Source organism: Cupressus sempervirens, chromosome 2, assembly GCF_028749045.1.
Source record: "Cupressus sempervirens isolate cs-2001-9-10 chromosome 2, ASM2874904v1, whole genome shotgun sequence".
Taxonomy (NCBI): Eukaryota; Viridiplantae; Streptophyta; class Pinopsida; order Cupressales; family Cupressaceae; genus Cupressus; species Cupressus sempervirens.
This window is the reverse complement of record NC_143119.1, coordinates 222,361,860-222,376,208: the sequence shown is the minus strand read 5'-3', so window position 1 is coordinate 222,376,208 and position 14,349 is coordinate 222,361,860. Positions and strand designations below refer to the sequence as shown.

Genomic DNA, 14,349 nt, shown 5'->3' with positions numbered 1-14,349 from the left:
AACCTTTTAAACGATAGGCTCACAACTTTTCATTGTATGGTAGGCTCTTACCTTAAAAGATAAGATATATTATAATGTATTTTTTTGTAAATTATAGATGGATACTTGAAAATAAAGCTAGTTGGTCGAGTCTCAAGTTGTCCATGTCGTCTTATACATGCACAAACATAGTGACATTGATATGCTTATATCCACAGACATAAAATATTTGTAACAAAAAAAAATGGTACATGATAGAGACAAAGGGATACATGGAAGAAGAAATGTGGAGAGAGAGAGAGAGAGAGAGAGAGAGAGAGAGAGAGTTCCGAATTGTTGGTTTCAAAAAGCTAGGTTATCCATTTCATATAGGACATGATAGTTAGAGGGATAGAAAGATATAGGATAAGATATGGGGGAAGAGTGAGTAAGATGAAAAATAGAAAGAGGGGATAGAGGTAGAGAGGTGAAGAGAATGATAAAGATAAAAATGGAGAGAGAGAGAGAGAGAGAGAGAGAGAGAGAGAGAGAGAGAGAGAGAGAGTCTATGTATGTATATATGAGTGAGAGAGATATAAAAGGAGAGACACAAAGGAAGGGAAAGAAATAGGAAGAGGAGTGGAGGGAGATAAGGATACATGAGGTGATAGATGGATAGTAGGTAAATGGATGGATGGATGGATGGATGGATAGATAGATAGATAGATAGATAGATAGATCAAAGAGACACTAAGGAAATGGGATATAGATAGGGAGGGATGAAAGAAACGAGAGAGTAAGACAAGATGGAGATAGAGACAGAAAAATAAGTGAATATACATGTGTGAATAAGGAACACATAAAGGTAGGGAAAAGGAGGTAGATAGGGAGAGTATGTGATTTAGAGAGAGACATAAGAATTCAGAAATTCGGCTACCACTTCCATTCGAAACACTGCTACGATCGGGAAGGAGGCTGTCAAGATGATTAGAGAACTGCAATAGAAGCTTTGGGTCTTCTATGTTGTTTCTGTTTATGTATAGGTCCTTTATCTGGTCTATGTTTTTGGTCCTGGTTTCTAGTTCTGGTCCTTTTTTTGGTAAAACTTTATTTTAGGTTCCAAGTCCTTGTAAAACCTAGATACTCTTATTGAACTTTGCTAGTGGTTTCAGGTCCCTGTAAAACTTAATTTTCATTCTGCTTTTCAGTTGGTTTCAGGACTGTTCCTGGTGGACTTTATTGCCTATCTTTCTTGTTTTTGTTAAAGGGTTTCAGGGCCCCTTCAAAACCTGCTTTTACCGTAATCTAAAACAACATTTAATATATTTTACTACCAATGTAGTCATTGCAATCCTCAAAGGTGCAAGTGCTAGTATAAATTTAGAAATGACAAAAACATTTAAAAACTACCAATTTGTGTGTGTTGTCAACACAAATTTATAACTGATTGGAATAGTATGAGCCTAATGTACTAATAACTTTTTCATCCAAATAACATAAAAAATGAATTTAACAACAAAACATAAATATAAAATGTTAGATCAATAAAACAAGTATATATCTTCTTTTATGTCCATCCACTGACATGCTTAAATTTTTTTAACAGACCACCTTTTTGAAAATATGTTAATTTTAAAAAATTAGAACATTTTGTACTTCTTTATTCTAATACTAATGTACACTCAGTAAACTAGTAAACTGTGTATATAACTTCAATACTTTTAAAGACCACCGTATTAGATTTGTTTAATTGTTACTTTTTTAATAATAGCTTCCATGTTAATTCACATCCACTAGATTGAGTGAATAACCTTCTCTTACAAACCTTACAAGATTTTTGTGTTAGAGAGGTCATGATTCTATTGAATCCCATCGATGCTTTGATATTTTGAATATTTAAAAACTTTCATTTCATCTTATTTGTTTGAATTACTATGCAACTCTCGTGTAATTCTCCACCTTCTTGCTAAAATGTCTTCAATTTCCCCTAATGTTGATTGTGATGAACTTGGGAACAATGCAGCGAGAGCTGAAGAAATTGATATTGGGATTGTAGGTGGAGGGCTTGCAGGCCTTGCTCTTGCACTGGCCCTGCAAGAGCGAAATATCCCATGTCATGTGTTCGAATCTCACCCACCATCAAAAAGTGCAGACACGGCCTCCATTGTTGGCCTTGGCCTCAATGGCATTACTGCTCTTGAAGGAATTAAGCCTGGTCTCAGTACAACTTTAGTCCAGGCTGGGGGTTATTCCACAAAAGTCAAACGGGTTACTTTCATAGAAACTGAATTGTCCGATTGCAGCGTACAAGAATTTGTTCCAGGGGAGCTAATAATCCTCACATGGAAGTCACTTCACAGAGTTTTGGGTAGCTTTGTCAATAGATCCAGGATTTCCTTCTCTCACAAGCTGCTGGCCTATAAGCCTCGCAAGGTTGGTGGGTTCTTATCTTTTCTCAAATAAATTAGCCTTGCATTTGAAAATGATAATGCCCAAGCAGCTGTGGGCGAAAAAGAATCTGTTGACCTTTTGGATTATATGATGCAACCTATTATTAAATTTCTTAAGAGATTTCTGGGAGAAACTGTGTATAATTCTGGAAGAGAACCCACAAAATCAGCAAAATTAAGAAAAGAAGATTAAGTTTGAAGCTAACTGGTTTGGTCCATTATCAGCCCTGCAACATATGAATCAATAGCATATCAATTATGTACTACTGAGGATGATTCATTGAATGATCCAATCACTAGTATGCACATTTGCAAGTCTAAAAAATTGTAGTTTTGATCATAGAAATCATTGTCAAATCTAAAAGATTTTAGTTTTGACGATAGATATTGTTGTTAAATCTTAAAAACTGTAGCAGTGATTAAAAATAGTATGTCTAATTCAAAATTTTATTGCGTTAATCATAGAAATTGTGGCTAAATGAGAAAAGTTGTGTTGATTATAGAGATTCATGCTAGATGAAAAAGTTGTGTGTCAATGGATCCTTGATCTGATGGTGAAGTTGAATGGCTCACAAAGAGTCCACCAGAGATCCTAGAGATTAGAAAAGAGTTCTTGAAAGTTCTGCAGGTTTGGCATACAAAACGTGTGCAAGACGAGCACTAACAAAAGCAAATGCAGGCAACACCACAAGCAAGGGAGTTGTGAAAAAATTGAAATGGAGTATCTAAAGTCATATTCTTTCAACAGAAATTTAGAATGTCCACATTTGATTGCTATATGTTCCATATGTGTGTCTGAACAAAATATTCTGTCTGGAATGAGATTCTCTTTAAGACAATTAGTATATTCACATTAGGTTTACACTAGCTTTGGCTTATGTTCCATAAGCTAGCTGCCATTGTTATTTGACCATTGTACTTGGAATGTAATTGTGATCATTTTAAATAATCAATGATCTAATAGCTCTAACTTTGAGGTTTTCTGTGCCTTCAATCCATTTAAAATAATTAAGAATGTTGGTGTCATGTTCAAACTCTTTCAAATTCGTAGCAATGCATGCATTTCTGTAGAGAGAATCTGTCAAACAGCTAGAACTTGTAATCTAAATAGAGGTTTAATTTTCTGGGAACCTCCCAAACAATCATCATCATTCTTCCAACTTAGCATTAAACTATAAAACTTCTACCTCTATGGCAGGAACTTGGTTGCCCTGCAGCTCTTGTTACAATTGTCTTGATCATTTTGAGAGTCAATGCTTTAAAATATCAAGCAAAACTTAGTATGTAATAAGGAAATGTTTAATAAAGAAAATATAATATATTGTCGGCAAAGAAGTGTTTTCTTATGCATGTTTTACAGGGAAATAATATCGAAAACAGTTTGGTTCTGGCGTAAAACCAATTCTTTTTATAAAACAAACTTAGTATTGAAATCAATTCAAAGAAAAATAATTAAAATGCAATTTTAAGTTCCATTTACTTCATAACAAAATGAAGTTGATAAAGAATAAACATGGCGTTTCAAGGGAAAGCTAAATTGATGTTGAAGATCTTGAAAACAAATTACTTAAACCATTAAATGCAAACCGATGTTCAAACAAGGTTTAAATTATATGATCAAAGTAAGAATGAAGTACAAGTTTTACAGACGTAAACATATTGAAGTATATCATCTCGCTGTTTTTTTATGGTGAAATATAGTTTACAGGAAGTGTTGAAATTACAAACTCTACTCTATCACTTTTCATGGACATTTATTACACAAATTCACACCTATCATCCAGAAATACACCCCTGTCATCTAGGTATGTATACTTACATATTCTCAAGCTTTTATGAAAAAATGAATGATTGTTTAAATCTTTTGAAACACAAAGCAGGGAGGTGTTGAGGCTTATTTCAAGTGCCCCAAAGAGGGTAGAGAAGATCATAGGATCAAGGTGGTTCCTTGCAAGCTTTTGATTGGGGCAGATGGGATATGGTCTGCTGTTCGCAAGCAGATGGTTGGGGATGCTCCCAGATACCTCAAAATGAAAACATGGAGTGCACTAGTCCATGATCCACATCTCAAGCAAGTGAAAATAATACCTCTTCCATATAATCAGGTTTAGATACAGTTCTAAAGATCTTTTAGCTTACCAGGATATGTTCTCTTCTTTCTTTGTTGTAGGTTGTTTGATGAGCTTCAAAGAGGAGAACTCATTATGCAAACAGAAAAAAAGACTGTTACCACCTTCACCAAATCAAATGCAGCTATATGCGGCTGCCCTGCTGATTCATAACTTTAGACTCATCTAGTGCTAGAGAAAGGCTAACTATGTTCTCTCCCATGGCACTAATGACGTTTATATGGAGTTTGGGAAACTTCTTTTTTAGTCAAGAGTCTAAGACTAACTCTGATTCTGTAACTGTTGAATACTATAAAAATCAAAACATATTTCTGGCATTTTCCACATTCAACATTGATATATTTTACCAATGCGATTTTAGGTATTGACTCGTTATCTTTGGCTATGGGCACTTCTCTACTAGGTGGGGAAGGGCTCACCCTTCTCTGGGTGGACATCATTAAACTCATTCATTCATACTTAGTTGGGAATAAAGATTTGATAGTCGCTTTGTGTGTGAGGTGCTAGGAGAGGTGGCTCTAACAATTTGGACTTTTGGTGACCCTTTGCTAACAAGGAATGATAGTGAAGATAAAGGATGGAATAAGGGTGTCCTTAGAGTGTGGGATGTTTTAGTGTTAGCTCATGAGTTGTGAATTTTCCTGAACATTGGATATTCTTGAGATTTATTCCTAAGATGGGCACTGATGGGTTTCAGACTTTTGTGGGACACCTTTTTCCATGGGGCTTCTCTTCTATCTAATGTTGTTGAAGCCTCTTTTTGGGTTGTGAATGTGGAACAAATAAAGGAAGCTTTATGGAGGTAGTTATGTTAGTTCTAACTGATAATGTTATGAATGTATGTGAAAGAGTCATATAAGTTCTTATGTTGTCATTGATGTCAAAGTCTTAGGTGATTAGACATTATGTTAATTCAGCAGAGTGTTATATCATTTGATTGATGGGGGGGATTTGAAGCTGGTGAACTTGCTTTCCTCGCAGGAGCTTGAGGATGTTAGTTGGCAACTGGCGAATGTTGTTAATCAAATTCTTCTCTTTTGTACCTCTCTTGAGTTCATTAGGTTTACTTACATTCCTTGTGAATGGAACAGAGCTGCTGATTGTTTGGCCAAATGGGCTTCTAGTCATGCTCCAGGCTGAAATATTATGGATAGGGGGCAACTTTCCTTTGAGATGGTGCAAGAATTTGATGCACTTGTTGCTTAGGATAGAGCTCCTTGTTGAATCTCCTTGTTGTAATCCTTTCTGTCTTAATAAATTTTTACCCCTCTTTAATAATTAAAAAAAGAAAGTATGTTGATGACAGAGTTGATATTTATGGTATTCAATGAGCACTTGAATGAGTTGGACAGTGATAATGTAATGTTGGTTTAATTTTTTTACAATCATGTAGTAATGTAATGTAATGTAATGAGCTATACAAGTTATACCGAGTAAGTAAGTGAAAGAAGAAAGACAATGTTCACCGAGTGATTACAGTTGTCACCAAACAATTAGTAAAGAAACTTGAGATTCAGTGTTAACCAATTAAGTCTAGTGTTAACCAATTAAGTCTAGTGTTAACAGAGTGATGTGTTACCCGAGTGAAATGTTATGTTCACTGAGTATCAACAAGAAGAACAAGTTAAGAAAGATGAAATCTGAAGCTGGCTTATGATGAAAATAAAGAATGTTCTAAGGCTAGAGTCAAAGTTTGTTACAAGATCGACAACTGGAAAAATACAACATGAAGATCTGATGATGAAAATTGAAGAAGGATAAGGATGAGCACAAAGTTCTATTTTCTAAGTGACCATATGCAATGTATCTGAGATTGATGATCATGGTTAAATGACAAAATTTGGAAGCAAAGAAACTACTATTTAAGGAGATGTTCAAGGAAGTTTTTGGCCGCTGATGTTGATAAGGTGGTTGTGCGAACTATTGAAGTGTAAGAAGCCAGTAAGAACTGAGCAAAGAAGAGTGAAGATCAAGAAGAGTTGAGCATGAAGTGACACAGTAAAGGTTTTATTACTGACAATTGGTAAATGAAGGAAAGAAATGAATAGTGAGTTAACATGGTGTAATAAGTTGATTGAAAGAGTTAAATGATAAGTTGAATGAGATCACCGAGTAATTGCTATTAAAGTTTTTGAAAGTTAAGTTGGTACGAAAGTGTTTGAAGAGACTCTAGGATAACTAGACATAACTAGTTCACCCACCCCCTCTCAATTATCTAACATTATGCACTTCTATTATGTTCTTAATAATCCTGTGGAGTGAGCCTCTTGGTCATGCTCATGCTCATGCCCAGATAGCGGAGTGGTTGGTTGTCTTCTCGTTGGTGTTTTTCTTTGGTGATATCATTAGGGCTATGGTGATCCTTGAACCTAGTTGGGCAATTTTAGTGAGTGGGTAGGAACTCCTTTTCTCTATGGTGGATATATTGGATGAAGTCATGATTCCTGTGTATGTTGTGAGGAGGCTTCAAACTGCCCTTTGTGGGCAAGAGAAGATGGAAGAGATGGTGAAAAAGGAAGTGGATGATGGAAAAGATGGTGAAAGCTCCTAGTGGGTTATGGTATTCAGAGATTTCTCTGTCTGGTTTGTGGATGTTGGTTAAAGCCCTGGTTGTCCCTCTTGAGCTATGGATGTCTGATACTTACTCACATGGGCTACGATTGATGGAGGAGGATTTGATCACCTTTAGTGGCATCTGGGAGTCTGTAGGGTTGGCTATGGGAGACGCTCTCCTGGGAGTGGATTTGGAGTGGATTCTGCTACACTTGCTTCTATTTTATTCGGAAAGAAATGTGAAGAATTTAGTGAGACTAGTTTTTTTTTTTTCCTTTTTGTGATTTTCTTCTTTTGATGTTCTAGTTGGGAGGAGGTTGCCTGGTCATGGTATGACCTCTCTTTGTTGCTCGTGTTTCCTGTTTTTTTGGTTTGGTGTAGGAGCTTTAATTGGCTCTTCTATATTGCCGGAAGTTTTCAACTTGAAGGGCTTTGTCTGGAGTTTGTTGGTTTTTGGTTAGGTCTTGGTGTGGTTGAAAGTTCTCTTATTTCTTTTTGTCATCTTTGTACCATCTTACCAGACAGGTTTTTGGAAGTGAAGGTTTTGGAGTAAAGACCCCTTAAAGTTGCGGAAGCCTTAGAAAACCCTCTATTTGTTGTGGCAGTGTAGTATGTCCTTATTTTGGTTTGCTCATCTGTTCACTGTGGTGTAATTCTTTGTCTTGTTACTTGCAAAGGGATCAGGCCCCTTCAATCCCTGCCAACCTAATAAAAAACGAAGGTTTCTGTCTCCTAACAATATTGTTTTAAAACCTTCACATTGCAATATAAAAAGACTAATTTCAAAAGAAGGAAAATCACTCATGGGAAAACAGAAATGGAAATATAGAATGAATATTCATGAGCTCTACATATGTTATTTTACAGCTATTATATCGATAGTGTTGACCAGGCAGATCCCCAGGCTAATTGGGCTATGTATGAGATAAAATGGTGTTAAACTTCAAAATCTTATTGGATTATGATGAATTTTTGTGGTGTTTATATCTATACATATTTGTTGTTTCGGGTTTTAGATCATTAAGAAAAGGAAAGAGTGTCATACACTTTTATTTTCTTCTTCTTTTTGACAATAGATCATTGAATATGATGAAAAAAAAGTGTATAATTATAATTCTGTTCTATACCTTCTTCTTCCTCTTCTTTCTGATAATAGACCAATGAATATAAAATCGGTACCAATTATTGAATTGTATTATTACTATGCAGGAGACTATACCCTCTGGTCACTCAGAAAGATGGATGAAACAGAGGATATGGGGAACTCGGTTTTAGTAGAACGAACAACCCGTGGGAGGCCTGGCTGTAAACAGCGTGCTTTAGAGCAACTTCATGGGATTGAGTTATGGGATGATCTACGAAATGTTATTGAGGCAACTAGTGAAGAGATCATAACAGAAAGGAAGATAATGGATAGATTGCCTCTCAATAAATGGAGTGATGCAGATGGACATGTTCTATTGATTGGTGATGGTATATCCATTTCATTAGAATCCTGGAATTTTTTTGGCATGCTGAGTAAAATTCCTTCTTTTTTTCAATAAAAATCTAAATCCGTTCTTTGTTCATATTTAGGTTACTTAAGTCTTAAAGACTTACCAATCTTTTTGAGCATTCAATTATGTATGGGTCTACTATTCATAGTGAACTAATTAGTTTTGGTTCATGAATGTAGCTGCACATGCACAATTCGTTGGGCCTGGACAAGGAGCAATGTCTGCATTTGAAGATGTACATCAACTCTCTCTTCTTCTTCAAGTGGCAAGTGGGTCATCATTTTCAGAGGCAAGCAATCAAGAAGCTGTTAAAAGGTCATTAATATTATCCAAATTCCAAATCTAAGTTGTGCTCTTAAATCTAAGTCGCACTATCAGAATTTAACTGTGTAGTTTTTTGAGTCAAACTCATTGACCCATGTTACATGAATGTGATTACATGAATCCATCTCTCATTAGAATAAGTAGAACACTTAGCACTCGTTAGATTTAGGTGATGCTCACAGAGGTAAAAAAAATCATTAATAAATTTACATGTAATAATAGTCAGTTATTTTAATTCAATAATTATTTTTTAAAATTTTAATTGAAAAATTTATGCAAACTTTATTCATGATCATACTACATAATTACTGAAAATATCCAGTGACACTTAGAAATGACCACTAGATAACTAGAACGGCTTGATATTCATTAGATATGCTGTCTCTGAACTGTATCTGAGCTATGTTGCCTCCAAGAGTTGAAAACGTATATGAAATTCGAGCGTCAATTTGTTTGTAGTTTTAATTTTGTATTAGATTAAATTAGAAATATGCTTATAAGCTTCATAATGGTTGAACCTATATATCTGGTCACAGGTTTGAGGAGTTAAGAATTCAGCGAGTAAAGAAGATGCAAGAGTATGCATCGTATTCTACCATGATTCCAGAGTTCCAACCTCAGTGGTCTCAATATTTCACTGCAGAAGATAGATTAAAAGTGGGGGAGGAGTACAGGAAATGGGTTCAGGCATATCCATACAAACAGCAGGGTGATCCTGATTCATTCTACTTCAAGATAGATTGGAAGTGAATGAGGAGTACCGGAAATGGATTCAGGCATACCCAACAAGCAGCAGGGTGATCCCGATTTAGTCTGCTTCCAGTAAATAATTAGAAATGCTCTGTTCATCCTGAATTTGTATGGTTATAATCATACCTGCAGAATGTTATCTCATTCAGCTACAAAACCCATATTTGCAACCCAATCGTTATTGAAAATTTGTAATGACTACTTCTACATTTTAATATATTTTATCTAATAAGCTTTTTAAGTTAATTGAAAAAGAAGAGAGAAAGACAATGAACTTGTTGAATATGTAGGACAATGAGGAAGAAGAAAGTAAAAAAGTAAGCCAAAATATCCTTCCAAGAAATATGACATAAGTAGGATACACATATAAGGTACCTATAAAGCAAAATAGAAAACTTCTTAATGAGCTTAATTAGTGTGAATAAGTCTTCTATGTGTCAGGTAAATTAAACTAGATAAATAAACAAATTATCACTTCTTACATTAACCTCCCTTAAGTAATACTTGAGAGAGCATTTATTATTGAAAGAATTGTATCAACAGTTAGGTTTGATGAGGTATTTGCCTATAAATAAAAAGATTTCTACAAATGGAATAAAGGAGAAAACCTCATAATAAAATATATTCTTCTAAAAAGGGATCTAATAGAAAGGAAGGAAGTTAACTTGAGATCCCAAGAATAAATTTCTTCACCCCAAGCATTTGTTGCAACTTAACATAGTGAAATGATGTTAAAGGTTTAGTAAGGATCTCAACAACCTACCCCTAAGTAGGAAAATATTGTCAACATTATCATGGATAAGATGTTGAATGAAATGCATGAGCTTCTTGATGTGTTTCGCCCTCTAATGTTCAATTAGGTTATATGAAATGTGAATAGCACTTGTTTTTTGCACAAAGAATAGTATGATGATCAAGTAGTTCAAAAAACTTTGCCATATGTTGTTAAAGCCATTAACCCTCCTAACATCTAAACTACAACACCTCTATACTTAGACTCGATGGATGTTGATGTGACACCAATTTTCTTGTTACAAGAGCATGCAACTAGATCAGTTGCAAGGAAAATAATCAAATCAAGAGTGGACTTTTGTGAGTCAATATCATCAACCTAATCCAAGTCAATGAAGTGTACTAATTCAAATGGTGCCCATTACCTAGTAGATTATTGTAGGTGTCCTCCCTTATCTATAATCTTGCCCACCCTATGTATGTACATCTAGCATGGACGTTATATGCGAGTGGAGTAGCATCCTTTGGGAGAATGGTAAGCTTGGGAAAGCTAGCATAGAATAATTTGCCCCTTACTATTCTGGTGTGTATTAAATGCAAAAAAATGTATGGTGCCCCAAAATTACCTCAAAATGTGTTTGGGTTCCTTCTAACAACTCCATTAAGGTAATATTAGGAAGAGTGTGTCATATACCAAAACAAAAACTACTTGCAATATCTCTAAAAAAGTATACTAGGAAAAGATAACAATTTCTACAAACTAGAACAAAAGAGTCTCAAAATTTATTTGCATCTAAACATTTCCATTACAACCCTATAATTCTAATAAGATTTTAGACCTAATTTTAGAAACTTAAAAGCTATAGATTTTGAATTATTTCTAATAATGACATGCAACAAAAAAACCCTAACTTTTGCCTAAAGTTTTTAGAACTAAAATGCAATGACTTCCCATACATTTTTTTGATATAAAACAAAGATAAATACATGTAGGTTTCTAATGCCAAGATGCATCATATTGGCTTAGAATATTCAAAATCCTAGTTATCCCTTAAAGTGGTACTAGGCTTCCAAAATGGTTAGCACTAGGTCTATTGTAGCTTAGATGGAGTTAATGTCAAGCTAATGTTCTAGTTCAAATTTACTAGGTTATAGTTGATATAGTGTGTAAGGTTTGATGACTGATTTAACCACTGATGTATGATCAAATCACATCTAAACAAGTAAAAGGGCCCTCAAAATGGGTGCTCCAAATCTACCCTAGTAGTGTATGAGCACCCATAGTTTTGGCTTGAGTTAGGAATGTTAGTGTGATGTCTTGTAATAAGGTCTAAAGGTTATGAACCTTGTGGGGTCAAGCATTAATAAAGACCCATTTTGGTTGTAAGGACCCTTAATGGTGGAAATACCCAATTTTGGGCTCAAAGCTACAAAGGGTACCAAATGTGTAAAATACTAGTTAGAAGTGGTTGATTAGGGATTGTTGAGCTATTGTTTTGCACAACGTTGAACAACAGGGATCCTTTCAAATCCCTCTCTTGAAAAGCTGATCGAGGATCAACTTCAAGGTTCTAGGCAATCTCGCAACCTACTAAAATCCGCTCAATTGAAGATAAATGTATATGTTCACGAGGAGGCCTTTGCTAATTCTAAACAATTTCGAATAATCTATTTGATTTGTTGCTGTTTGAAAAAGTAACCACAAAAGAGATATATTTTTGGTATTTTATGTTTTATATTTTATGATGAATGCAATTTATCAATGCAACTAAATGAATTCTTATTTTAACCAAGTGTTAGAAAAGGAAATAACAAAGATAAGGTAACAAGATATTAAAGCAAATAACTTGAAAGGGAAATTCCTAATGGACATAAACCATGGTAACAACACATTTACGAATTAAATCATCAAAAAGATCGGGTAGGAAAACAATGAAATTAGGAGTAGCACTTCCTCAAGTCCATTGATGCAATCGTCGATGGGAACTCAATAATAACCGAAAGTTGTTTCATGTTTCATCAAATCACAAGGCGACAAAAAGTGTTCTCATGCAAGACAAGATGCTATGCAAGAAAAATAGTTGATCTTTTCTCCAATTCATTACATCAATGAAATTCATTAACACGAGGAAAACACTAGAATTTAAAGGTCGCACAATCATAACAACACAATAAAACTATTGACTCCATTATTATTCATGAACATGCATTCACAAAAATAACACACTTTGGTAAGAATAACTACACTCAGAATAAGAGCACCAATAGCATATATTATTGCATCAAAATAATAGCCCAAAGTACATTTCACATCCATGTTTTAAAAAGAAATCCTATCCTCCTTTTGTGTTAGGAGTGAGAGCTCTTCTAATGAAAACTCATGCTAAAAGCTAATAAAATAAAGCTAATTATATACAAATTGACTATATGAATGGTGCTAAGTAGGTCTCCAACCTTGTTTAGATCAATTAATGGTGCATGAGCCTTTACATGACTTTAAAAAATAAAAGAATGAGAAGATAAGATAGAATCCATGAGATGATGTAAGAGTCTTTGGGAGCTCTAAAAATGGAGGCTCAACCTTCTTTAGGTGTCTCTAGGAGTCGAGTTGTCATCAAAATGCATTTTCGATGCATGGGATGCTCTAAAATAATATTTGGCAATTAATTGTGGGTGCACTACTTCTTCTTGAAAACTATCGGCACACTTCCAATAAAAGTGCACATGTGCACCTTCGCACCTTTAGGGAATTATGCAAGGTGCTCAATTCACCAAAAAATCAAAGTTCTCAATTTTGAAAATAGTTTTTGATTTTTTCTCATATGAGGTCTGGAAGCACTCTAGTGTACTTATTTTGATCTTTTTGATGATTTAGGCCTATTTGAGCACCTATATACTTTGCTCTTCAAAACTTGTAAAATTGCGCACCTGTGGACCTTCACACATGCGCACCTTCTAGAGTCCTTCAACTTATGGATAGCTCAAAATTATAATGCGCACCCACACACCTACACACCTTCTGGAGACAATTCATTCACCAAATCTTTCAATTGCACACTTGTGCACCTTCACACCTTCAGGAAAATATGCAAGATGCTCAATTCACCAAAAAATCAAAGTTCTCAATTTTGAAAATGGTTTCTGGGTTTTTATCAAATGAGATCTAGAAGCACTCTAGTGTACTTATTTTGATCTTTTTGATGATTTAGGCCTATTTGTACACCTATGTAGTTTTCTCTTCAAAACTTGTAAAGTTGTGCACCTTCACACATGTGCACCTTTTAGAGTCCTTCAACTTAAGCATATCTCAAAATTACAATATGCATCCACGCACCTTACACACCTATGCACCTGCTAGAGATTATTCATTCACCAAATCTTCAAATTGTGCACATGCTCACCTTTGGGGAATTGTGCAAGGTGCTTGATTCACAAAAAAATCAAAGTTCTTAGTTTTGAAAAGAGTTTCTGGGTTTTTCTTAGATGAGGTCTGAGAGCACTTTACTGAATTTATTTTTCTCTTATTGATGATTTATACCCTCTTTATATCCCAACATTTTCATAGACTTGAACTCCTACTTCTTCTATCTGAAATCCCAAGGCACCTATTTTGAAAATGCACATGCAATACCATGGATATTTTTTGTGCTATGGATAATGAGGATGCCATTATATCTACAAAAAGGAGCAAACAGTAATCAACTTATGTTGAAAAACCCAAAAGAGTACTCCATAGGACTCAGACTGACGAAAAAATGTGTCAAAACTAGTCAGATTTCCCAAAAAATGAAATTCCCCCCCAATAGCTAGTTTTGCATGCAAGGTGCACTAATGCGCACCTTGTTTGCCTCTTAAGTGGCTAAGTGCACAATCATGTACTAGCGCACATGTGCACCTTCAATAGGTGTCCATGGTGTGCGACTATGCTAGTCGTGCACATGCGCATTAGAACATTTG

General features: G+C 35.0%; 1 protein-coding gene across 1 annotated transcript; it reads left to right on the top strand.

Annotated features, from left to right (window-relative positions):
• The first annotated feature begins 1,914 nt into the window (after positions 1 to 1,914).
• LOC149571851 (uncharacterized) lies at positions 1,915 to 9,930 on the top strand. Its single transcript, XM_089810061.1, has 7 exons — positions 1,915 to 2,391; positions 4,289 to 4,479; positions 4,579 to 4,657; positions 7,612 to 7,615; positions 8,300 to 8,563; positions 8,766 to 8,901; positions 9,447 to 9,930. Exons 1-7 carry the CDS (start codon positions 1,930 to 1,932, stop codon positions 9,658 to 9,660), a joined length of 1,350 nt encoding a protein of 449 aa, XP_089666187.1. The 5' UTR covers positions 1,915 to 1,929; the 3' UTR covers positions 9,661 to 9,930.
• Positions 9,931 to 14,349: the final 4,419 nt, after the last annotated feature.

Bases quoted from the DNA above. Each gene is read 5' to 3' on its own strand.
- LOC149571851 (XM_089810061.1), top strand. From the start codon at position 1,930: ATGTCTTCAATTTCCCCTAATGTTGATTGTGATGAACTTGGGAACAAT. The intron at 2,392-4,288 runs GTTGGTGGGTTC...AACACAAAGCAG, and splicing joins TGGCCTATAAGCCTCGCAAG to GGAGGTGTTGAGGCTTATTT. The intron at 8,564-8,765 runs GTATATCCATTT...TCATGAATGTAG, and splicing joins TGTTCTATTGATTGGTGATG to CTGCACATGCACAATTCGTT.